We start from the raw sequence: 26,576 nt of genomic DNA on the forward strand, positions 1-26,576 counted from the left end.
GTTTCTCCCTACTGGCAGGGCTCATCATCATGGGAGACCCAGGACTCTGGGTTTTGGCTGGCCATGTGATTGATGCACTGGCCACTAGTAAAAGACTTTTATTTCCCAAGCTGTTATGCATACCTAAGGGCCTAAATTTTGGCCAATAAGATGCAGTGTGTATGTGTGTGTGTGCGTGTGTGTGAGATTAACAAGCTGACTGTTTTCCACTCTCTAGTTCCCCCTTCCCACTGACTGGAAACTAGAAACAAATGAAGGCTCCCATCTCTAACCCAGAGGTAGGAGCCTCCAGATGTAGGGCAGAGGAAGGGCAGAGGAATTTGTAGGACAGAGGAATTCTTCCAATTGTCGGGAATTTACTTGGGTGGGGCAATGAGCTAACCGCAAACCTTTGCTTCTGGTCATTGCTTGCTTGCTACACCGCTGTAAGGGGAATTATGGGATGAGGTCATTGAAGCACGGGCGACTGGCCCATCAGGCAATAGAGGGCAACCAACCCGCCAATTATTTCAAAAGGCAATAGTGGGCAACCAATCATTTTAAAGGTCAACGCATGATCCATGCGTAGTCGGCTTGTGCGCAGCTTGTGCACCATGGGGATAAAAGGCATGCCGTTGTTCCGGTCGGGGTCCTTGCCTGCGAGAGTGGCCACTGCGTTGGTGCTCTGGGGCTTGGACCCTGGCTAGCCAGAAAATAAACCTCCTCTTGTGTGATTGCATCCTCGATGTCTCTGCTCTTCTGTCCGGTGGGGCTGTGGAAGGTCGGTCCCTAACACAGATAAGAATGGTACAGCTTGGAAACTCAGACTTGTGGGGGGAGGGGCATTTATTGAAACCTTAAAATCTGTACCCCCATAATATGCCGAAATAAAAAAAAAATACAAACATGACCCTATTAATCCAAATCGAACCAACAATTTATGACATTTTTCTCATTTGAAAGATTAATAGTCAAGCAACAACTTAATTTCTAACCCTGAGTTCAAAAATTTATGAATTCACCCTGCAGGTTTCAAAAAAAAAGAATGGTACAGCTGCCTGGGCAGCTCAGATAGATAATCTCACACTGCAGTCTGAGTAAATCAGAAATGCCTATCTTTATTTAAGCATTGAAATTTGAGGATACTGTTATAGCGAATTTTAACATAGAAAATGTTCTAAATATTCGGCTAAATTATTTGTAGGAAATACTTAAATCATTGCCATATATACCAAAGCAAAAATATGTGTCATAAGAATTAGGGAATAAAAACAAAACCTTAAAATAAAAAACTACATATTAATTTTTATATATATACAAAATCTTATGATGGTGATGGCCTCTCTAAGCATTATATCAAAGGTAAAAATCACAAAGAAAAAGACTAAGATACTTCACAGCAATATAGTTTCTATATAACAGAATGCCAACACTATGATAACCAAAACCTCAATGCAACTGACACACTGTAGAAAACCAGTTTATTAATAGTTTAAGGTTTTTTGCCCACAATACATAAAAAGCTCTTGCAATTGGTAAGTAAAAGACACCAGAAAAATGGCAAAGAACATTGTCTTAATACTGATTCTTGCTTGTAAGGCACAAAACCCAACCCTGGTTAACTTAAATGGAGTGAATTATTGGAAGAATATGGGGAAGATGAAAGGAAGAAGAACCAGATACAGAAAGGACAAGAGAAGTAGTTCCAGAGGGTCTTGGTGGCAGGAATAATATACAATACAGTCTTCTTTGAGTGTTGCCACTGGAATAAATAGACAGTTCCCTGGAAACAGACTAAGGTGGAGAATGGCACCGAGAACGTCTACAGGGGAGTACTCTCAGGAGATACAATTATAAGGAAATGAGGAAGGCAGGACTGGGCAGACCCACAAGGAGGACTCAGCTGAAGCCTCTGTGAATCCTACAGGGTACTCTTTGCTAAGATTGTAGGGCAGAGGAAGGGCAGAAAAATTTGTAGGGCAGAGGAATTTTTCCAATTGTCGGGAATTTACTTGGGTGGGGCAATGAGCTAACCGCAAACCTTTGCTTCTGGTCATTGCTTGCTTGCTACAGGGCTGTATGGGGAATTATGGGATGAGGTCATTAAAGCACAGGCGACTGCCTCATCAGGCAATAGAGGGCAACCAACCCGCCAATTATTTCAAAAGGCAATAGTGGGCAACCAATCATTTTAAAGGTCAACGCATAATCCACGCGTAATCAGCTTGTGCGCAGCTTGTGCACCATGAGAATAAAAGGCATACCATTGTTCCGGTCGGGGTCCCTGCCTGAAAGAGTGACCACTGCGCTGGTGCACTGAGGCTCGGACCCTGGCTAGCCAGAAAATAAACCTCCTCTTGTGTGATTGCATCCTTGGTGACTCTGTCTCTCTGTCTGGTAACGCTGTGCGTATCTCGACTCTAACAAGATGGCCCTTTAGAATCATCCCAAATAGAGTCAAGGCCCATCATATAGACCTTTAGTCAGCCGTTGTCTTGGGCTGCCCCCAGGCTAGGCAGTTCCCTAGGGAGAGAAGAAGTGAGATAGATAGATATAAGCAGCTAAGAGTCCCAGTAACTGGACTTTGCATCATATCGCTCAAAATGCAAAACTCTTAGAACAAGACTAGCATATGTGGTGGTATGCTCACAATTTGGCTGGGGCAGGCAAGGGCCTCTATTATGAACTTTCAAAACTGCACACAGAGAGGTAATTCCTCACTCCAGCAAAGAACAAAACAAAACAAAAAGTTTGTACACTATTATGAAAATAAGACAGAGTAGAAGTAAGCCATCTAGAACACAGCAACTCCCTACTGAGATATTAACAGGCAATTCTGAAATAAACAAATATAAATGATTAATAAACTTTTTAAAGTACATCCTCACTAGCAGTCAGTGATCTTAAACTATCTTTTGCTAATTAGATTCACAAAGATTAAGAAGGATCTTACCTAGAATTTATAAGGGTGGTAGAAGACATGTGCTCCAAAGACAATGCTGATAGGAGGAGAACTGATATAACCTTTCTGAAAATCAATTTTGCTACCTATGCCACAAGTTTTAAAAATATACATACCTTGCAATTTCACTTCTAAGAATTTATCCTAAGGAAATGATTACGAAGAAAGATATACGCACAAAGGTATTCAATACTGCATTGTTTGCTATTATTTATAAAGAAATAAAATGTTCAAAAATGGGTGATACAGTCAGTAAATTATGATAAATCTAAATGATGCAATATTATGAAGCCATCAGAAACCATGCAGTTGCAAACATTCATTTTATATATGGAGAAATGTTCATGTTACAGGTAAATTTAAAAAATTACAAAACATACAATAAATCATTTTGTAATACTATAATCTAAAAGGAAAATGTTATTTTGCAATGCTAGCATTATAAATATTACTTCCTTTTGCTTTTTCCTGTGACTTCTGTATTAAACATACATTTTTACAATTAGAAAAATATAAATATTTAATTCCATGACTTCTTATAGATATGAAATTCTTGATATATATTATAGAATTTTAGGTCTTTAGAAATTGGTTGCAATTGAGGTAGACTTTTAGTTCAAATCTCTTAGAAACAGAAAGCTTTTTGACTAATCAGAAGGGTTGATACTCAGGGCCACATACAAAAGTCAGCTGGTAGCCTAGTTTTAAGTAAAAACAATTACTTGAACTGTAAAAACCTGTCTTTACCTTTATAAGCATCAATTTGTTTTTTTAAACTAGAATATTGAACCTAATAGTTTTGGCCCACATTTAAAGGAAGATTAAATTACTTGGAAAGGGCCCAGAGGAGAGTAATAAAAATAATTACATAGAAGCTGGGCTCTATAATGACATACAAGAGGAAATCATTTAGAAAATAAAACTGAAAATAACCTTCCATTTTTATGGGTTACCATAACCTCTGAAGAATAGTATAAGAAGCAAAATAATTTGAATTATTATAAGAATAATTTAATTTAGCCACTAGGAAGAATGTCCTGTTCTTAAATAGTATTTGAGTGATTATTACATGTCCAATGCTATGGCATAAGGACTTGTAACCATTAAAATATGTTGCTAAAGAAAAAAATCTTTTCTTAAAAAAGACGAGTGTCAAAGGTATAATTATTCTTTAAAGTAGGGACTTACTACATAAACCTTTAAGATCCTTTCCGTATTTATGGTTTTCTGAATTTCAGGCGTCTTAGAACAATTATAAAAATATCTCAATTATACCTATGGCTTTTTGAAAGTGAAAAAAAAAATGGATTGACCATTAAGGACCATAAAAGAGAATTAAAACATTAAGAGTTTTCATTAATAGTGAAGAAAATTTAGGTATGCAATTTAGTTAGGGGATGCATTATATTATTTGACTCCATAAAGGGGATACAATTAAACTAATTATTAAGGTATGTGTACATGTGTGTTTTATAAGTGTGTTTGTGTTTCAAATCACTTTTTTGGCCGGGTGTGGTGGCTCATGCCTGTGATCCTAGCGCTCTGGGAGGCCTAGGCAGATGGGTCCTTCGAGCTCAGGAGTTCGAGACCAGCCTGAACAAGAGTGAGACCCTGTTTCTACTAAAAAAATAGAAAGAAATTAGCTGGACAACTAAGAAAAAATATATATATATAAATTAGCTGGGCATGGTGGTGCACCCCTGTAGTCCCAGCTACCTGGGAGGCTGAGGCAGGAGGATTGCATGAAGCCAGGAATTTGAGGTTGCTGTGAGCTAGGCTGACACCACGGCACTCTAGCCTGGGCAACAGAGTGAGACTTTGTCTCAAAAAAATTAAAAATAAATAAATAATCACTTTTTTGTTGTTGAAAGTATAATACAGTGAATGTAGAGGACAAAATGTTCCAATACCATGTTAGTAGTCCACATTAGTTTTAAAGGATCAAGTGGAAGGGAAAAAATGGATTTAAGATGAGTAAGAATCATCCTTAGTCTGGGCTACTGTTCCATCTTCCAAATAAGCAGTAGTAACATAATGATACTAACTTGATTTAAAAATCTGTAAGAGAAAAAAATTGTTTACATGCTATTCTAAAAATTACTTAAATTTCTTTTCTTTTCTTTTCTTTTTTGAGACAGATTCTCACTTTGTAGCCTAGCTCACAACTTCCAACTCCTGGGCTCAAGCAATCCTCTTGCCTCAGCCTCCTCAGTAGCTGGGACTACAGGTGTATACCAACACACCTGGCTAATTTTTTCTATTTTTAGTAGAGCCAGGGTCTCACTCTTGCTCAGGCTGGTCTCAAATTCCTGATCTCAAGAAATCCTCCTGCTTTGGCCTCCCCGAGTGCTAGGATTACAGGCATGAGCCACTGCACCCAGCCAAATTACTTAAATTTCTCTCAGAATCAAAACAAAAAGCAAAATAAAAAAACTAAACAGGATGATTTGCAAAAAAAAGATACAAGTTAAAAGGTTTGCCCTAGTACTATTTCTTTTTTGAATAAAATATTATTTTAGATATTTAATATTTACATACATTAGGCCTTACCATGTATTAGGACTGTTATAAGCACCTTATGAAAAGAAATTTATGTAACCCTTATAACTCTTCTATAAGGTAGCTGTCATTGTTATTACAGGAGAGGAAGCTGAGATACAGAGGTCACACTAGTCCAAGGTCACAGAACTAGTAAGTAGTGAAATGGAGATTCAAATCCAGGCAGTCTGGTGCTGGAGTCCATATTTGTAACCACTGAGCTATTATGTAAAAGTATTTACTTCAAATATTAATATTTGATAACAATTTGAACTCTTAAGCTTGCAAATGTCCATAGCCGGTAGAATTAGAAGTATAAAAGTAAATCAGGGCCGGGCGCTGTGGCTCACGCCTGTAATCCTAGCTCTTGGGAGGCCGAGGCGGGCGGATTGCTCAAGGTCAGGAGTTCAAAACCAGCCTGAGCAAGAGCGAGACCCCGTCTCTACTATAAATAGAAAGAAATTAATTGGCCAACTGATATATATATAAAAAAATTAGCCGGGCATGGTGGCGCATGCCTGTAGTCCCAGCTACTCGGGAGGCTGAGGCAGGAGGATCGCTTGAGCCCAGGAGTTTGAGGTTGCTGTGAGCTAGGCTGACGCCACGGCACTCACTCTAGCCTGGACAACAAAGTGAGACTCTGTCTCAAAAAAAAAAAAAAAAAAAAAGTAAATCAGTATAGAGGGAAAATAACTTTTCTAGTACAGAATTTAAGTTGGAAGAGATTTCCTTTACTAGCTTTATGACAAATTACAGGTATAGGTCAAAGTGGGGAATGAGAAAGAGACTTTTATTTTAAATGCATTTGTTGTGAACTTACTATTTGGATAAGCAAAACATAATAGATTTAAATTTTTAAAAAACTTGGGCTGTACTTTTTGAATGACATAATTTACAAAGATTAATAATTTAAATATTGTCCAGACCAACTGGGGCAACATAGTGAGAACCCCCCATCTCTATAAAAAGTTTTTTCAAAAATCAGCTGGATGTGTTATCTGCACCTGTAGTCCCAGCTACTCGGGAGGCTGAGGCAGGAGGATCGCTTGTGCCCAGGAGTTGGAGGTTGCCGTGAGCCATGTGGAAAGCCACTGCACTCCAGCCTGGGCAACAGAACCAGATGCTGCCTCTATCAGTCAATCAATCAATCAAGTCTAGAGAAAAAGCAGAGTAAGATTTTGATTAATGTTTAATTCTATGACTGACTTTAAAATCTTTATAATATTTTTAGCTAAAGAAGAAATTGATTAGGAGATCGGTAAGAAAACAAAATTATGATATTTACCAGTATAAACAAGCTTTTCTAGGGTAACTTTCTTCTTTTTTCCATGACAGGATAATAACTTTATTTCTCAAGGGAAATATCATTGACTTAATCTCTATGCTGAAAGCCATCTAGTAAAAAAGCAAAACTACAACCAGGCAGAATGTCAGCACAGTGTGTCTAACTAAAACTTACTGTTTAATGGAAAGAAAAAAAAAAGAGCTGATTTTCAAGGTTCTACATGGCTTTGTACCTTACATGATCTAATGCTGCAGATATGGGTAGTTGTACTTTAAGTCCCTTTGAGGCTATTTTGGCATTTGTGAAACGAGAGGTTTGGAATAACCACCACCTAAGTCGCTTTCAGTTCTAAAATTCTAAGTACATCAAATACAGATTACTAAGTTCATCGATACATACATTGTCAAAAGCTGACCTTTCAGGAAGATTGCAAGGAAAAATCGAACAACCCTATCAATAAATGGGCAAAGGACATGAACAGAAATTTTTCAAAAGAAGACAGAATAATGGCCAACAAACATATGAAAAAATGCTCAACATCTCTAATCATCAGGGAAATGCAAATCAAAACTGCAGTGAGATATCACTTATCTCCAGTAAGAATGGGCTTTATCAAAAAGTCCCCAAACAATAAATGTTGGCGTGGATTCGGAGAAATAGGAACACTTCTACACTGCTGGTAGGACTGCAAACTAGTTTAGCCTCTGTGGAAACCAATATGGAGATACCTTACAGGATACAAGTAGATCTATCATTTGATCCAGAAATTCCACTACTGGGCATCTACTCAAAAGATCAAATGACACTACAAAATGGACACCTGCACTCAAATGTTTATAGCAGCACAGTTCACAATCGCAAAGGTGTGGAAACAACCCAGGTGTCCATCAATACATGAGTGGATTAATAAAATGTGGTATATGTATACCATGGAGTACTATTGAGCTCTAAGAAACAATGGTGATATAGCACATCTTATATTTTCCTGGATAGATCTGGAACCCATTCTACTAAGTGAAGTATCTCAAGAATGGAAAAACAAGCATCACATGTACTCACCAGCAAATTAGTATTAATGGATCAACACCTAAGTGGACATATAGGAATAATATTTATCAGGTGTCGGGGCAGTGGGGGGGGGGAGGAGGGATGGGTATATACAAACACAATGAGTGAGATGTGCAACGATTTGGGGATGGTCACACTTGAAGCTCTGACTGGGGGGGCGGAGAGGGGCATGGGCAATATGCGTAACCTTAATGTTTGTACTCCCATAATATGCTGAAATAAAAAACAAAAACAAACAAACAAAAAGCTGACCTTTTGGCAAAAGGGGAAATAGAGCAAAATAAGTGGGGTTTCACTATGGCAAAGACAATGAGTCTGTTCTTCAAGGTTAGTCTATAAATTGACACCTGGTAAATCTGAGAACCAAAAGTCTGCTAACAGTTAACTAAAGGAGACCTCTCCTGACAATATTTCTACAACTTTCACATATATATTTTGATTATATCTCCTGGGACCTTTGTTTTTCCCCTCCCAATACTACTCTCTCATCTTGTTGGCTAATACATGTTACTAAATTCAATATATATTCAACTCTCATCTTTGTCTGCCTTTTGGCCCAATTTAACACAGCTGATCCCACTCCCAAATGCGTTCATCTGGTTTTGTTCTCATCTCTTAGGCCACCCCTTCTACCTGTACATCTTTTATCTAGTCGTTACAAGATGTTGGCATTATTTTTTTTACTTAACCAAGTTTTTCATCTGTAAAATGGGGGTAATCCTATGATTTTCTTCATAGTATTGCTGTGAGAGTTAAGATTATGAATGTGTAGTGTTTAGCATAGCATCCAGGACATAAATTCTCTGTAAATGTTAGCTGCTATTATTACTGTCATCTTATGAGTAGATCAGTGAAATTGTGTCCTGCCTTCCCATGCTGACTGTGTCTCTCTTCTTCACTCTTCTGGTCACAATATAACTAGAGAGAATTGTAATAAATCCAAATCTGATCATGTGTCCCTGTCTTCCTGGAAACCTATTAATGGTTCTATAGGGCTTTTAGATTCAAGACTCATCTCTTAACTATTCTTGCTCCTTAATCTCTATGATTTAACCAGCAGTCCCCAACCTTTTTGGCACTAGGGACCAGTTTCATGAAAGACAATTTTCCCACAGGCCAGGGGTAGGGGTTTCGGGATGATTCAAGTGCATTACATTATTACATTTATTGTGCAATCAGACGTCTCAGCTAATGATAATCTGTATTTGCAGCTGTTCCCCAGCGCTAGCATCACCTCCTTAGCTCTACTTCGGAGCATCAGGTATTAGATTCTCATAAGGAGCACACACACAACCTAGATGCCTCCTACATGCAGTGCTCAGTAGGGATCAAGCTCCTATGAGAATCTAACGCCTCTGCTGATCTGACACGGCAGGGCTTATGCAGTGATGCCAGCAATGGGGAGCAGCTGTAAAGGCGAAGCTTCCCTCACTCACTGGCTGCTCTCCGCCTGCTGTGCAGCCTGATCCCTGCCAGTCTGAGGCCAGGGCGTAGGGACCTGCAGCTTTAACCAAACCGACTTCAGGCTCCTTACACAGGCCCTGTTCATTCCATGGGGAAATCTGTCCACAGTATTTCCCTTGTTTGAAACCCCCTGCAAGCTGCACTTTGGTCCTAATTGTTCTTCAAATCTCTGCTGAAAAGTCACTTCCTTCTTGACCAAGACTGGTCTATTTTGCATTCTCATTGTACTATGTTCCTCTAGAACTTCTCAGTTTGCAGGTACACATTTATTTTATTTTTTTTTATTTTTATTTTTATTTTTTTTTGAGACAGAGTCTCGCTTGTTGCCCAGGCTAGAGTGAGTGCCGTGGCGTCAGCCTAGCTCACAGCAACCTCAAACTCCTGGGCTCAAGCAATCCTTCTGCCTCAGCCTCCCGAGTAGCTGGGACTACAGGCATGCGCCACCATGCCCAGCTAATTTATATATATATATATTAGTTGGCCAATTGATTTCTTTCTATTTATAGTAGAGACGGGGTCTTGCTCTTGCTCAGGCTGGTTTCGAACTCCTGACCTTGAGCAATCCGCCCGCCTCAGCCTCCCAAAGTGCTAGGATTACAGGCGTGAGCCACCGCGCCCGGCTGACATTTATATGAATGACTATCACTTATTATTACTATACATTTGTGTGTTTCCTTGAAGAAATACCTCAGACAAACTTCTGATATTCATCCCACCCAAACCTGTTCCTTCACCATCTCCTTTAATCTTGGAAACAGCAGTGCCATTCTTCTAGTTGCTGAGGCCAAAAACTTTGGATTCTCTTTCTTTCACACCATATATCCATCAGCAAATACTATTGCCTCCCCAGAATTAAACCACTTTCCCCCATTTCCACTGCTATCCACTGTGGTCAAAGCCACATCATCTCCTGGATTGTTGAAATACCTGTTAACATTTTTCTTTGCTTCTTTTTTTGCCCCTATCACTTCCCTCGTTGTCTATTTACAATAAAACAGTTAGATTGAGCCTTTATTTTTTTTTATTTTTATTTTTTGAGACAGAGTCTCGCTTTGTTGCCCAGGCTAGAGTGAGTGCCGTGGCGTCAGCCTAGCTCACAGCAACCTCAATCTCCTGGACTCAAGCAATCCTCCTGCCTCAGCCTCGCGAGTAGCTGGGACTATAGGTATGCGCCACCATGCCTGGCTAATTTTTTCTATATATATTAGTTGGCCAATTAATTTCTTTCTATTTATAGTAGAGACGGGGTCTTGCTCTTGCTCAGGCTGGTTTTGAACTCCTGACCTCGAGCAATCCGCCCGCCTCGGCCTCCCAGAGTGCTAGGATTACAGGCGTGAGCCACCGTGCCCGGCCTAGATTGAGCCTTTAAATATGCCAGATCGTGTCATTCCTCCACAGAAAACCTTGAAGACTTGCCATCTGCTATGGATTGAATTTTGTCCCCCTAAATTCATATGTTGAAGCCCAAAACCACCTTCCCCATGTGACTGTGTTGGAGGTAACAGTACTTTTAAGGTGGTGATTAAGGTTAAATGAAGTCATAAGGGTAGGCCCCTGGTCCCATAGAACTGGTGTGCTTACAAGAAAAGAAGAGACCCCCAGAACTCTTTCTCTACCACGTGAGGACACACAGAGAAGGCAGCTAGCTAGCTGTCTGCATGCTAAAAGGAGAACACGCACCTGAACCCAACTATGCTGGCTGTTCCTTCCTCTCTCCATCTTTAAAGTAGATAATTGAAATGAGCTGAAAAGTTGTCAAGGTTAAACAAGATCACAGCCGTGACAATTTTTTGAAAACTGCCCGGTTGCAGCTTTTACTTAACAGCATTTTCAAACAGTTCTACAAACTCTAAGGCTCTTTAATAGTGCTTCAAGGGTTCAGCAAAGGATGGTGTTTATCCCTATAAATAAAATTTAAAAATACAGAAATATAACAAATACATAAATAAAAAACAAGTGTTTGGAGGAAGCCATTCATTGCCATTATTGCCATTCACTGATTTTTCTCAGGGCTTTGGACAGAATTTAGGTTACAAGAGGATTCTATTGCGAAGGAAGTTGGAAAATAGTTACACTCCCTTACATTTTATAGAATAGAAATCAAGCCTGCAGAGGAGTTCCTTTCCGTCTCTATTAAAACAGAGGAATTCTTCACAAACCATGCAGAAGCTTCCTGGTACACTCACGAGTCGTTGTATTCTTCAAGTCATTTTTGGAAATGCTCCAAATTAAAAATTATCTTGAAACAATGAGATACCACAACGAAGCTCCCTTCTCACCTTCAAACATCAGCTTCCACAAGAAGGTGTCATCGGAAGTTGGACACACCCACTGCAGCGCCCCCGGGCTACTCCCCAGTTACGCACGTCGCGCTCCGCCGCGCGGGGAGCCCACCGCACTAAAGCGGCCGAGGAAATCCTGCCTCCCAGCAGGCTCCGGCCCGGAGTAAGAGCGGGGAGGCCGGGGACCCCGGGCCTCGAGAAAGCCTGGCTGGGGCACGCCTCGCCCGCGGGCCCTACGGGAAAGCCTGGCATCAGCGGCTGGGACCGGGCGAGCGGAGCCCGGCCTTGGGTACCTCGCGCCTGGGGGGAAACCGCCCGGAGCCCTGCAGCATCTCGCGAGATCTCGCCTGCTCGGCCCAATTACTGCGACTGCAGAACTAAGAAAAAAAAAAAAAAAAAAGAGCAGCGAGCGCGCGCGAGCCCCTGAAGCAGCCGCTGTGGTGGCAGCTGTCACGGCGCGTCGGCTGCCGGCGTCGGCCGGGCAGGCCCGCGTGCCGTCGCAGCGGCGCGGCCTGAGCAGTCGGCCCACTGGCTCGGCCCGGCGCGGAGAGAGGGACGCGGCGGGGGAGGGAGGTGGAGCGGCTGGCGGAGGCGACGGAAGGGGAGGCGGCAGCGCGGCGCTCTCCCGGCGACATCGCGCGGCCGCGCCTGCTCTCTGGCCGCGTCGCTTGTGCTGTCCGGGTGTCCGCGGCGCGGCCGGCCCGATCCGCGCGGGGCCGCTCTCGCGTGGGGCAGCGCGGTAGCCCGAGGCCGGGCCCCGAGGGAGCGCCCTCGCCGCGGCCGGACGCGCTGGGCGGGCTGAGGGGCGGGCAGCGGCCGGGCCCGCCTCCCGCGTGCTGCCGCCGGGCCGCCGCGGAGGCTTTAAACCGCGGGCCCCGCGCCGCGCCCGGCGCACTCGCGCGCTGACTCGGCCGCCGGCGGCTCTCGTCCGGCGCTGGCGAGCGGCTGCGAGCGGGCGGCGGGACCGTGACTGCCTCGCCTGGCCCTGCGGCCGCGGCCGGCACCGGCTAGGGGCGCCGAGGGCGCGCAGCCTGAGACGTCTGCCAGGCTCTCCAGGTTCGTCGGGGTCGGGCGGCGATGGAGCCCGGGCCCACGGCGCCCTCCTCCGGCGCCCCGAGGCTGGCCGGGCTCGGGGAGACGCCGCCGGCCGCCGCGCTGGCCGCCGCCGGGGTAGAGCTGCCCGGCACGGCGGTGCCCTCGGCGCCGGAGGATGCTGCGGCCGCGGGCCGAGACGGCGGCGGGGTCCGCGGTGAGGGCGCCGCGGCAGCCGGGGACGGGCTGGGCAGACCCCTGGGGCCCACCCCGAGCCAGAGCCGCTTCCAGGTGGACCTGGTCTCCGAGAGCGCCGGGCGGGCCGCGGCGGCGGCGGCGGCGGCGGCGGCGGCGGCGGCTGGGGGCGAGGAGCCCCCCGCGGATGCGAAGGCCAGCAGCGAGAGCGCAACGGCCAAGGCTAGCGAGGAAGCCAAGGGCCGCTTCCGCGTGAACTTTGTGGACCCGGCCGCCTCCTCGTCGGCGGAAGACAGCCTGTCGGATGCAGCGGGGGTCGGAGGCGACGGGCCCAGCGTGAGCTTCCAGAACGGCGGGGACACGGTGCTGAGCGAGGGCAGCAGCCTGCATTCGGGCGGCGGCGGCAGTGGGCACCACCAGCACTACTACTATGACACCCACACCAACACCTATTACCTGCGCACCTTCGGCCACAACACCATGGACGCCGTGCCCAGGATCGACCACTACCGGCACACAGCCGCGCAGCTGGGCGAGAAGCTGCTGCGGCCCAGCCTGGCGGAGCTCCACGACGAGCTGGAAAAGGTGAGCTCGCCCAGCCCCACCTCATTCCCCAGCCCCTGGTGCACGCTGCCCGCGCAATGTGGCACCCGCTCTCCCCGGGTGAGGTGGCGGGAATGGATGTGCACGCCTGGCTGGCATCTCTGGATTCAGCTGTCAAGGGTGGAATTGCAGAGGAATGTAACTTAATCTCTTAAAAGTTTGCAGCGGGTTTGGCTAGTTACGTGATACTGGAGAGGCTGCATTTAACATCCTGCCGCAGCCATCCACTTAGGTATTTCGCGTGCGCTTTCTTTCTCACCCACGCTTAACAATTACCACCCCTCTGAATGTTGTGTTTATGGGCCAGGGAATGGGCTGGAGGCTTAGGTGAGGAGATCTTGGGAGAGGATGGAGAGCACCTACCATCTGTGTCCTTTTTAAAGATTGTGTTGTGTGGGTTATGTATACCTATGGAGGATCCCAAGAGTGGGAATGTTGGTGTTTGAAGGAAGTTCTTAGCAGGGTGTGTTTGATCTGTGAATTATTAAAGTTCAATTCGTGCAGTCTTGACTATGCAAAGAATCATAGAAATCTTAAGTCTTGGGACATGCCTCTGATAATGGCTTAAATCCATCTTTTTGTAATGTAAACCTTTTGGGAGAGGGCTATATAAAAAAAAAAAAAATTAGGGAGAGAGGAGGTGAGTCTTTAAAGAAAAAAGAAACCGGAGAATTGGTTTTCCTATGGAGGTTGTCCAGAAATACCTTCTGGGTTCTTTGCATAAGCAGTTCTACTTTGTAAACAGAAAACCACCCATAAACTCTTACTGATTTTTGTAATTCTATTTTTTATGGTCACATAAGACTTATATTTTTTCAGTGTTCAAAGCTGTTATTTTGAGATAACACTGATGCTTTTGAGAATCGATTAATGTTTAACTTTTTTTATGAGTTGGGATTACGTGAAGTCTGCTTTTACATGTGTGTAGTGACTACATTGATGGAACGTTGTGAATGCAAGGAGTTGGTATTACATAGGTCGAAATGATGAGTGTGGAAAAGTTTAAATCCAGTAAGTTATGTGATTTCTTTTGGGTATGATTATTTGATTTCCTACAGTCATTTCATACCAAGACTGTACTTGTCCCAGTGTTTGATGATGTAACATTCACAAAGTTTGAAATAATTACTGAGGTCCCAACCCTTACAGCTTATTGATTGTTTAAAAGCCTGACATCATTTAGCTTTAGATAATACTACTGTTATTCCATTGTGGTATTTTGTCATATCAGAAGCAAAACAATTTCTAAAACACTTCTTTTATTCATGCTCCTGTAGTTTCTTTCAAATCTTATTCTTTTATTCCTTTTCAGAACTCAAAAATTTTTATAGACTGAAGTACATATAGAGCTGGTAATTTTCTTAGGGCGTTTTTACTATTGAAAATATAGAGATATTTTAGATTTACCAAAAGCAGTTTAGATCACCAAAGCAGTATAACAGTAAAGCAATCTATGTTTACTCATAAAGTTTATAAAGACTTTTGAAACTGAAGGATATATATCTTGAACTTCCTAGGTAAGTTTTTTTTTTTTTTATTTTAAATTAAGTTCAATAACAGAGCACTTCAAGTTCTCCAAAACTTTGGATTTCTGTGTGTTTTTTGTTTTTGGAGTTTTGGTTCAGTTCAAAGTGTCTATAAAACAGAACACCTGTATTGTTAGCTGTATGCTAGTTGAAGAAGTCACCCAACCCAACCTCTCAGCCTTAGCTTTCAGAATTTCTGTGAAGATTAGGAAAAAAGTACAATAAAAATAAATGGCCCTGTTCAATGCCCTTTTATATTGGCCCTTCAGAAAGTACAGAGTTAAACTCTAGGATCTCAGCTCAACTTTAGATTCTCTCATTTCCTACATTATTAGATGGAAGTAGTATATAAAATGTTCAGTTTCATTTATGCAAAAGGTAGTGTAATGAATTCTTTGTAGTTTTTTACCTTCTACCACTCATATTCTTTATGGCCACTGTTTTATTGGCTTACCTAATAGCCACATATTAAAGGTAATTTTGCATAGAATTTTAGCAGATGGATTAAAGAAATATGTGTGATGTTAAGTTGTATAGAAATGGCTATCCACCATTTTTGTAGGACAGGTGGGCAGAAGAAGGGTGGCATGGGTTGGCTGGATCCTCTGAAAGTTGTCCCTCACCCTGTTTAGATTCTCACCTTCTCTATTGCTTCTAACCCTCAGTGAATTATAATATTTAGTATTTCTGTAACATTTAATTCCAGCATTTGATTGTCATGTATTCTACTTTGGTCCCCTAAGTGCTTAATTGTCTACATGGGTCTAACTCTGTCCTGGGAACTCTGGAAGAACAAAAGAAGTAAAAGGCAAATGCTGCAGGACATAGTTAGGCAAAAATATCTAAATTGTCTTCCTTCCACTTGAATTCCTTTTATTATGCATCACTGTGACTGTGTAAAGGTATTTTGCCTAAATGTCTAACTGTAGGGAAATAGTTAAATATCCCTGGTGCTTATTGCTTTATTATGTAGCCATCCTAGGACCAGGATACATGAGTTCTCCGTTTATCAAATATTTGCTGGGGAAGAAGTTATCTTAGGCGTTGACTCCTGGGTTGTGGCACTGTGGGATGATGTGGTGATTAGTAAAACAGATTACTGCCTCTGCCTAGGCAGACATTAACCAAATAGTTGGACAAGTAACGTAGTTACAGAGTATTTTTTCTTTCTGGGAAAGAAAAGCAAAGGATGCTTATGAGGATATAATAGACCTAATTTTAATTGGATATTGGGAAGGCCTTTTTCCAGAAGTGTGACATTGAAGCTGGGACCTGAAGAATAAGTTGATGATAATGTGGAACAACATTCCAGGCCAAAGGACAGCATTTGTGAAGTTAGTGAGATGAGAAAGAGAGGTATGTCCAAAGAGCTATAAGGAGCTCAATATATCTCATAAATGTAGTGGGAAGTTATTGAAGGATTTTGTGTGAGGTAGCAACATGATCCCATTTTGTTTTAACATCCCTGGCTGCGGGGCAAGAATAGAAGCAGGGAGACTGATGCTATTCTTGTGGTCTGGGTGAGAGATAATGAGGGTTGGTGGCAGGATAGATTGGATGTGGAAGTGAGACAGAATTTGACTCTCAGGTTTTGGATGGACTTGAGCAACTGAATAGATGTTGGTACTGTTGCCAGAAGTGGCTAAAATTAATGAAGAAATTCACTGGGGGTATAGGGGAGGGAGAATTCTGTTTGAGTAGCCTGTGAGACATCTGATTCCAAGAGTCATAGAAGGGGGAAGAATATATACATATGTGTATATGTGTGTGTACATACACATATGTATATGTATAAAGGTATGGTGGTTTAAAGTCATGGATTAAATTACTTAGCAAGAATGTAGATAACAGAAAATAGGGTCTGGGCTTGGGCATATAGAATGTCTAAAGGTCTTTTAGAGATGATTGAGGACCCACTAGCTAAGGAAGTTAAGAAAGAGCTACTAGACTGGTGAGAAATAGCTTGGAGAGCCGTGTTGGGGAAGCTGAGAGAAGAGGGTTAAGGCAGAAACTCTTCAAAGCTGATGCCAGGAGATGATTTAAAAAAAAAAAAATTATTGTGAAAAATCAAAGTATGGATTTCTTCCCCTATAGGAAGAAATAAAAAGTGGAGGGTAACAGGTATTTGATGGACAACAGCAACATGCATAATGGAGAGGATGATTATCAAATGTGGAAAAGTAGAGTGGTGGACAATCATACTAGCTCCTACTGGGTTTAAAGCATTATGAAAACAGTTTTGTTTTTCTAAAATAGCATTAGTTTTGCAGTTGTCCTTAGGTCAAGGCTTGGGAGCCTTTTGCTGATGGTATGTGAAGTGTTTGTATATGGCTCCTCTATTTTTTGCCTTTCTCATTAACAAAAGAGAAGAGGTAAAGGGAGCAGCTATATCATCTTTCACGTGTCATTTAACTTTGATTTTTCATTTAATTCCTAAGAAATAAGTCATAAGCACATTTTACTCATGATAAAATGGGCTCACAGAAACAGAAGAAATTTCTTAATAGCCACTATCATAGAAGTAGTATAACTGGAGGCCAGGCACTGGTGCACGTCTGTAGTCCCAGCTACTTTGGAGGGTGAGGTTGGAGGATCACTTGAGGCCAGGAGTTGGAGGCTGCAGGGAGCTGTGATTCTGCCTGTGAATAGCCACTGCACTCCAGCCTGGTAACAGTGAGACCTTGTCCCTAAAAACAAACAAAAAAGTACAGCTGGCCTTCACAACCATGTTTTTCTTACTCTAATGCTAGTGTCTTGTAGCCCAGGTTCTTCTTTTTATCTCCTCCTCCTTCCTATCCCTTAGACCTGCTCTAATATGGCAGCAGTATTGAGGGGTACATTGTGGGTATTACCATCATTACCTCTCCACCTTGACCTCCTGAGAGTCGAATGACTACATATTTGACAGAAATGAAGAGGAAGAATGCTTGCGATGATGTAGTTATTGATTAATATGACTGTCTCCTTCATTAGTGTCTGAATGTTTCATTCATCTCTATACAGGGAATAGGGACTTAAAGATTTGTTCATAGAGTGTACACATCCAGGTGGACAGTTCCTGTTACTTAACAAGGACATTAAGTGAAACACTACACAGTTACAGTATCTTCTCTAACACTGATCTACTTCTTTGAGTGGGCTATGTTAATTCCTGGACAAGAAATTTCACATACTACTTGTCACATCAGTATATAGCGTGAGTCATTGAAGGACTACAGGAGCAAGAGCGGGTCATGTGAGGCAGGAGGAGGAGTAGAATAGTTTCTAGGACTGAGGAAAAGTGGGACCCTGACGAAAAACCATGTACATGTAGCAAAGTCAAGTTTGGCCTATTTCACAGTTTAGCCAGGGCCTCTGCCCTGCTAAACCCATGCCACCTGCCACTGACGTCTGGCGTACCCATAATGCTATATGCATTCCCCAAGTACACACCAACTGACTACTTGCATAGAAGAAAAGATAAATTTTGGGTTTAAAATGTGGCAAAAATCTATAAACTGATAATCATAATTGATATCTTCTCTGCGTATATTTATTTTCATACATTTTCAATCCTGTGAGACTCAAAGGACCAAAATAGAATTTCTTGGTTCTTATGAGTGGTGTGTGTTTGCTTTCAATGATTTTTAATCCTATGTTTCATATATGTATTTGGGAAATCTATAGTACTAATTAAATTGGTTCCATACTGAAGTGAAATGAATGTCAACTTGTTTATTCAACAAAGTCTTACTGAACATCAATGACAGCACTGTTCTAAGGGCTGGGAATATAGCAGTGAACAAAACAAAGTCATAGGGCTTTCATTCTAGTTGTAGGAGACAATAAACAAATAAGTCAGATGTAAGTACTGTGAAGGAAATTAAAGGTGGCTAGGTGGTGATGGCTGTGGTGGTGCTGTTTTCCAGTAGTCAGAGAAGGCCTCTGATACGTGAGCTGACACTAGAAGGGAGAGAGGGATCACCCTGCACAAATACTGGGGAAAGAATAGTCTAGGCAGAGGAACCTCAGGGACCAAGACCTGAGGTGGGAATGTGCTTGGTGTGATTGAGAGACAAGGCGGCAAGACTGAGGTGATGAGATGGAAAATGATATGAGAGGAACTCAGAGGGGTAACGAGGACCAGATATCGTGTAGAGCAGGGGTCCTCAAATTTTTTAAACAGGGTGCCAGCTCACTGTCCCTCAGACCGTTGGAGAGTGCGCACTGTGGGCCCGGGATGAGTCAGTAGGCTGCTAAGCAGGACAGGCAGTGGCAGCAAAAACACCCGGAGGGCCAGATAAATGTGCTAGGTGGCCCGCATGTGGCCCGTGGGCTGTATTTTGAGGATGCCTGTAGAACCTTGTGGATCTTGATAAAGGCTTTGGAGTTTACTCTTACTGATGTCAGGAGGCATCGTAGGGGTTTCAGCACAGATTTAACATGATCTGACTTATGTCTTTCAAATATCACCCTGATTGCTGTGTGGACAATATACTGTAAATCAGTGATCCTCAGCCTTTTTGACACCAGGGACTGGTTTCATGGAAGACAGTTTTTCCGTGGATGGCAGTGGGGTGGTGCCCCGGAGCTCAGGTGGTGATGCGCAGCCCGGTTCCCAGCAGGCCACAGCCCAGAGATTGGGGACCACTGCTGTAAGTGGGCAAGGATGGAAGCCAGGAGACCCATGAGAAACTTGTTGCAATGGTTCAGTTAAGATGATGATGACTTTTACTAAGGTGGTAGTGGTTGAGACGGTGCTGGATGTGGTTCAAAGGTAAAATTAACTGGGATTTGCTGATGGTTTGAATGAAGGATGTATAAAAAAAGTAATGCTGGGGTTTTTTCCCTTGTTTAGAATGGAGTTGATATTTATGGAGAGAGGGAAGACTTGAAAGAGCAAGTATGGGAGGTGGATTCAAGACTAGGTTTCATTCTACAAATTAGTTCTACAATGGAGTAAACAAGTTATATATAAGATTGTAGCTACTGGTTTGTTAAATAATAGAACTTGAGAACACAGCTTTTAATTCTTAGCATAAAAATATTTTTCATTCTTTTGTTCTTCACCAGGTAAAACCATGAAAACCAATAGTTTTTCATATAGGATACAAAGAGGTGAGGAACCTAGTGGGTTGATTCCACAAAAGGAAAGCCAACTGAGGATAAACAATAAGGAAAACTACTTAAAACACTGAAGTTTAAAACATGCAAGTAGTGTCCCATTTAAAATATGAAAGCTGCCATCTGCCAGTGGCCTTTTATATTTCCCTTTTCTCCCTAGAACCTCCATCAGCGCCATCTTACAGCTAGTATGAAAAATTCGGAGCTGATAGAGAACTTGAGGATTTCTAATTAGAAGAAGGGAAAAATCCAAAAAGCAAAAATAGCTTAGTAGAATGGTAACAATCTGCAGGGCCTAATTATGGCTGGTACATCCATAGTGTCCATGGGCTCAGACATTCCTTTGCTTTACAATTTTCACTGTGCTTTTTTCCCTGAACAGTTCATATATTATTAACTGTCAGTTTTAAGATGTCACTTTAGTTCTAATTTCTTTAGGGAAGAAGCCTTCATCCTGCAGTCTAGGACAAACCCCTTTTCCCTCACAGCATTTATTTCAGTCAGTGGTAGTATAATAATATGTGGTTGAGTTGACTCAAGCTAACTTTAAGCTCTGTGAGAAACAGACTATGTCTGTAGGTGATTACCATTATGTCCCTAGTACCTGGTACAGGCCTGACACAGTAACATCCTCAATCAATACGTGTTGAATGATAGACTTCATTCTTTATAAATTAATGTAGTACAAGAGAATCCAAAATCCAAAACTTTTTAATGTACATTATATTTGCTGTCTAGAATCTCTAAAGAATATTTGACAGGGAAATTGTCCTATTTTGCACATTTGGAGTTTAAGACCCAAAGAAGCTAAGTGACCTGTCCAAAATCATAGGACCTTTCGGCAGAGCCACATTTGGAAATTGGAACAAATATTCTTGAGTCTTGGTTGGTGTTCATTCCAATAGCCAACAACTTAATACTATATAAGCTCTTGTTATTTTGGTGATTTTTTTCTTTTCTTTTTAAATACTTATGACTGATGTTTATTTCATCCACTGAAGATAAAATAGAAAAGATTTAGTCTCCTCAGTGTCAGTGTATGGAGGTATCTTTTCCTAGTAGAGAAATCCTTAAAAAATTAAGTATAAGAGGCCTGGTGCGGTGGCTCACGCCTGTAATCCTAGCACTCTGGGAGGCTGAGGTGGCAGGATCACTCAAGGTCAGGAGTTTGAAGTCAGCCAGAGCAAGAGTGAGCACCTCGTCTCTACTAAAAATAAAACTAAATTAATTGGCCAACTAAAAATATATAGAAAAAATTAGCCGAACGTGGTGCCTCATGCCTGTAGTCCCAGCTACTTGGGAGGTTGAGGCAGAAGGATTGCTTGAGCCCAGGAGTTTGAGGTTGCCGTGAGCCAGGCTGATGCCATGGCGCTCTAGCCCAGGCAAGAGAGTGAGACACTGTCTCAAAAAAAAAAAAAAAAAAGAAAAAGAAAAAAAAAATGAAGTATAAGAAAGTAGCTTATAAATGGAATCTTACAAAGTTTTGTTTTTTTATTCTATTTTCTCTGCCATCTCCTATCTGTGTCTCCCAAAAGTATGATCTAAATTTTTAAACATTCTAGGATTGTGCTTTCCAACTACTAGTGACGTGTGGCCATTAAATTTAAATTAAAATTATGTTAAAAAATTCAGTTCTTTGGTGGCATGAGTCATATCTTAAGTCAAATTTTAAGTGCTCAATATCTACATGTGGCTAGAAGTTATCATATTGGATAGCAGACATACAGAACATTTCCATCATGGAAAGATCTATTGGATAGTGCTGTTAAGGAAAGTGATATCTAAAGGAACTTTTATCCTCTTTTCATTCTTTCATTGCTTCTTCCCTCATTTCACATTAGTCACCACTAATTTAAAATCATTAAGCAGTCAAAATTTTCTTCTAATTTTGCATAAGACCTTCCTCAAATAAAGGTGTTCAGAACATATTTGGTCCTCAATGAAGTGTTTGAATCAGTGGAATTTGTTTCTAAGAGTGGAGATTTGGGTCTTTAAATGGAAAGATGTGAAGAATTTCTTAGTATTGTATAAAATGTTAGTGTCCAAAGTGTTCTCAACTTACATACCTGCATTTGGTCAAACTTTCTAATCAAAACTTTGGAGTAAGTGGGTTTTCAAAAGGTCTTGGAGTAGCAGTCTTATTTTGCAAGGTTGTGATTTGCCTATAAGCTGTACTTGGTGAGGTGGGACCCTTTTGAAACCATGTGTCTGTCTCCCTATTGTTTTCTTCTGGATCAGTGATTCCAAAATTTCTGAAAGACCAGCTGGGGGAAAATTACAGTTTTCTCTCTCTCAAAGAATATATGCAGTGCTTTTTTATTTTTTTAAATAATCAAAGTATGTTTTATTCAACATCTTTAGAATGTATATAGTTTTTAGAAGCTTTCCTGTGGATTCCCAGAGAGTCAAGTTTGAAAACCAGTGTCCTAGACCATGTTCTGAGAGTCTTACATTTGGATTGTCCCTGAGGATAGTACATAGTTAGTTGTTTTCATTAATGGACTGATTCTCAACTTTGAAATACCCTAAAAGAGACAAATACTATCAAAGACCTGGCTTTAACTCTTAGGTAACTATACTGAATTGAATTAAGTTACCAATCATTAAACATTTTACATGTTTCAGGAGCTCATTGTAGTCTGAGCACAATAACCTTGCAAACTAGGTAGTTTTCAGATAGACAAACTCAGAGGCCAGTAGCAACTTGTAGATTGGTAACACTGCACATTAGGAAAGATATTGGGTATTAATACCCAATTATCATTTAGTGGTAGACACTGGGTATTAGGAAAGGTTGGTATTGGGGAAAAGTGTATGTTGCTCATTAAATGACCTATTAAAATCCTATAGGAAATTTAAAATTTTAAATTAAAATTATGTTTAAAATTCAGTTAACAGATATTAACTGATAAGTTTGAATTCTGATGAATAGTTGGGCCTAGATATTACCTCTCTTTTATAGAACCTAATGGTTTTAGGCCTAAGTAATCAAGGTTTGTTATTTTGTAAATTAAGCTTTATAATGAATAACTCTTGATTTTATATGAAGAATTTTTCTTTGCAAATTAAAATTTGAATTTGTTTTTCATTTCTTTAATCACCAGTTTGTGTCTAAGAATTTTAGTTTAAAATAAAACTGTCATAAGAATTGTGTTCTTAAAGCATTTGTGAAGAAATATTTTAAAGGGGAAGTGTTTTCTGGCAAAGCTGGTCAGGGATTAACCTCGGTACCAATTTATATATAAATTTCTAGAAATATAGATTTGGTTTGGAGAAAATACTATACTTTCTCATCTATATCAATCTCAATTATTTGGCAGACTTGCTGACTGGAAACAAGGTTAAGATTCAGAAATTAAGGAAAATAACGAAAAAGCTTTCTCATAAAAGAGCTTCTTCATTTATACACAGTTATTAGAAATGTGGCTATCTGTTTTCCAGAATCGGGGCAGGTTAGAAGAGAAACTGAACACTGGCAAAGGTGGATCCAGCTAGAAATAGCATTTTGCAGAGACAGAAGATAAGAAAATTATGAAAAATGGAACCAAAGTTCACAGAAAATAGCAGTCTATAGTAGCCCTTTAGAATAGATGCAAGAACAGGACCTGAGTTTTGGTCATTATTGCAACATCTCCATCCAGCATAATGCTAACACAAAATAACAATAGAGCTTTAAATGTCAATACAAAAAAGTGTCAGTGAATTATACATTTTTGGAAAATTTCAGTCTCAAGTTTTAAGGATTATCAAGTTTTAAGGATTGACCCCCCCCTTTTTTTTTTTTTTTTTGAGATAGTCTCTCTTTGTTGCCCAGGCTAGAGTGTGTGCCATGGCATCAGCCTAGCTCACAGCAACCTCAAACTCCTGGGCTCAAGCCATCCTCCTGCCTCAGCCTCCCGAGTAGCTGGGACTATAGGCATGGGCCACCATGCACGGCTAATTTTTTCTATATAAGTTGGCCAATTAATTTTTTTCTATTTATAGTAGAGATGGGGTCTCGCTCTTGCTCAGGCTGGTTTCAAACTCCTGACCTCGAGCAATCCACCCGCCTCGGCCTCTCTGAGTGCTAGGATTACAGGTGTGAGCCACCGCGCATGGCCGGATTAACCCTTTTCAAAACCAGCACTTTAAAAATTTATTCCAAGAGTTTCATTGTACTTTGCTTTTTGAAAATGTTTATTATTTCATTAAGAAGAGAAAATATTATAGAAATTTTGGGAAATAGAGAAGTAACTTATAGACCTCAAGCCCTTAACATCGTTTTTGCATTTTTTGTATATTTTTAAACTACAATTTTATGTCCTACTTTCCCCATTTAGCATTTAAAAACTAATTACTAGTCAAGTAATCAAAGTTTCCTTTGTCACTCCATTGTTACTCATTCACTTAAACATTTTCTTTAAGTGAATGTTTGTATAACTCTCAAGTACATGTATGATAATTTGCCATTTCCTCTTTGTAGACTATTTAGTCTATTTACATTTATTGTGATTCAGTTATAATAAGGCCTGCCATTGTAGTGTTTTCTGTTATGTTTTTTGTTTCTATAATTTTCCTTTCCTGCCATCTTTTGTGCTGATGAGATACTTTTTAGTATTCCATTTTAATTATTTTATTGAATTTCTAGTTATATCTTTATGTTATTTTTTAATGAATACTTAGAATGTTGAATTTCTTTAGCTGAAATGTAGGAGTCTTAAAACAGATCACTGTCCCTTTCCTTATGCTCTTCTTGTCAGATAAATGTTAAACCAACAATACATTGTTGTACCTCTTTCTATCTTTCTCTCTTTCTTTCTTGCACAAAGATGAAGTTTATTGAGGAGAAATAGATGGGATTGTAGACCAAGAGCAAGATACAGGTTTATAGGGCAAGATACATATGCCACAGATGACGACTGGACCTATTGTTGTAGCAAACGGAGAGCAAAAGGAAGGTGCAAAGGTACTTTTTGCTTTGAATCGTCATATGGCTGTAAAAAAGCAAAGCTAAAAGAAAAAATACATCTTTTTTTTTATTATTATGCACATTTATTCCATTCTTCATTTCTTTTTTTTTTTTCTTTTTGAGACAGAGTCTCGCTTTGTTGCCGAGGCTAGAGTGAGTGCGATGGCATCAGCCTAGTTCACAGCAACCTCAAACTCCTGGGCTCAAGCAATCCTCCTGCCTCAGCCTCCCGAGTAGCTGGGACTACAGGCATGCGCCACCACGCCCAGCTAATTTTTTCTATATATTTTTAGTTGGCCAATTAATTTCTTTCTATTTATAGTAGAGACAGGGTCTCGCTCATGCTCAGGCTGGTTTTGAACTCTTGACCTCGAGCAATCCACCCGCCTCGGCCTCCCAGAGTGCTAGGATTACAGGTGTGAGCCACCGTGCCTGGCCTCCATTCGTCATTTCTAATACTGCTTCCCTTGAACATTTCTTGTAATGGGTCAGTTGCCAACAAATGCTCTCAGTTTTTGATTATCTAAACATGTCTTTATTTTACTTGAGATTTGAAGAATGGTTTTGGTGGATATAGACTTCTTGGATGACAGGGTTTTCTTTTTTCAGCCTTTTGAGTATGTGTTAAAATGTCTTCTGGCCTCCATTGTTTCTGATAAGAGGTCAGCCAACTGTATATGATATGTTATTTTATGTTTCTCTTACTGTTTTCAAGATTTTGTTTTGCTTTTGGATTTTAGCAGTTTATGCCTCGGATTGTTTTTCTTGTATATCCTTTTTGAGTTTAAATTTCTTTTTTTTTTTTTTTGAACAGTTATACCTAGATTTGGAGTATTTGAATCTCTTGAATCTGTAAGTCAGTACATTTTACTCCTTTCTTCTTCTGCCATTTCCATTTTGCCATTTTTAATTTTTCAATTCAATTATTGTGATTTTCTTTAAAAATGTATTCCAGGTATAGAATTTCTGACTTTTTTTTTCCCTTTTTGAGATAAGGTCTCGCTCTTTTGCCTCAGCAAGAGTGTAGTGACATCATCATAGCTCACTACAGCCTCCAACTCCTGGGCTGAAGTGATCCTTCTACCTCAGACTCCTGAGTAGCTAGGACTACAAGTGCTTGTCACCATACCCCGCTAATTTTTAAATTTTCTGTAGAAATGTAGTCTCGTTACTACCACACTGGTTTCAAACTCTTGGGTTAAAAAGCAGCAAAGTCACAGATCTTACTGAGTGCAGCAATATCTATTAAGAGTATTTCCTTTCGTGTCTTTGCTTTTTTTTTTCATGTGCCCTGGATTCATTTCCATGCATGTACAGTCATGTGTTGCCTGGCGACGGCGGTATGTGCTAACATTTTGAGAGATGTGTCGTTAGGCGATTTTGTCATTGTGTGAACTTTGGAGAGTGCACTTCCACACAACTAGATAGTGTATCTTACTACACACTTGGGCTATACAGTATAGCCTCTTGCTTTTAGGCTACAAGCCTGTACAGCATGTTACAATGGTAGGAATTTGTGTATCTAAACATAGAAAAGGTACAGTGAAAATATGGTAGAAAAGATCTTTAAAAAGGGTGCACCTATAAAGAG

The 26,576-nt window shown here is 41.0% G+C and overlaps 1 protein-coding gene across 2 annotated transcripts in view; it reads left to right on the forward strand.

Moving 5' to 3' along the window:
- Positions 1–12,458: 12,458 nt before the first annotated feature.
- The window catches only part of SLC12A2 (solute carrier family 12 member 2), a 92,980-nt gene continuing 78,862 nt past the window's right edge, over positions 12,459–26,576 (forward strand). For both annotated transcript variants that reach the window (XM_012740367.2, XM_012740368.2), the window contains exon 1: positions 12,459–13,390. In XM_012740367.2, coding sequence (XP_012595821.2) covers positions 12,656–13,390 — 735 coding nt within the window. In that variant the 5' untranslated portion in view covers positions 12,459–12,655. The remainder of the gene's footprint in view (positions 13,391–26,576) is intronic.

The sequence above is a fragment of the Microcebus murinus genome, chromosome 11, assembly GCF_040939455.1.
Source record: "Microcebus murinus isolate Inina chromosome 11, M.murinus_Inina_mat1.0, whole genome shotgun sequence".
Taxonomy (NCBI): domain Eukaryota; kingdom Metazoa; phylum Chordata; class Mammalia; order Primates; family Cheirogaleidae; genus Microcebus; species Microcebus murinus.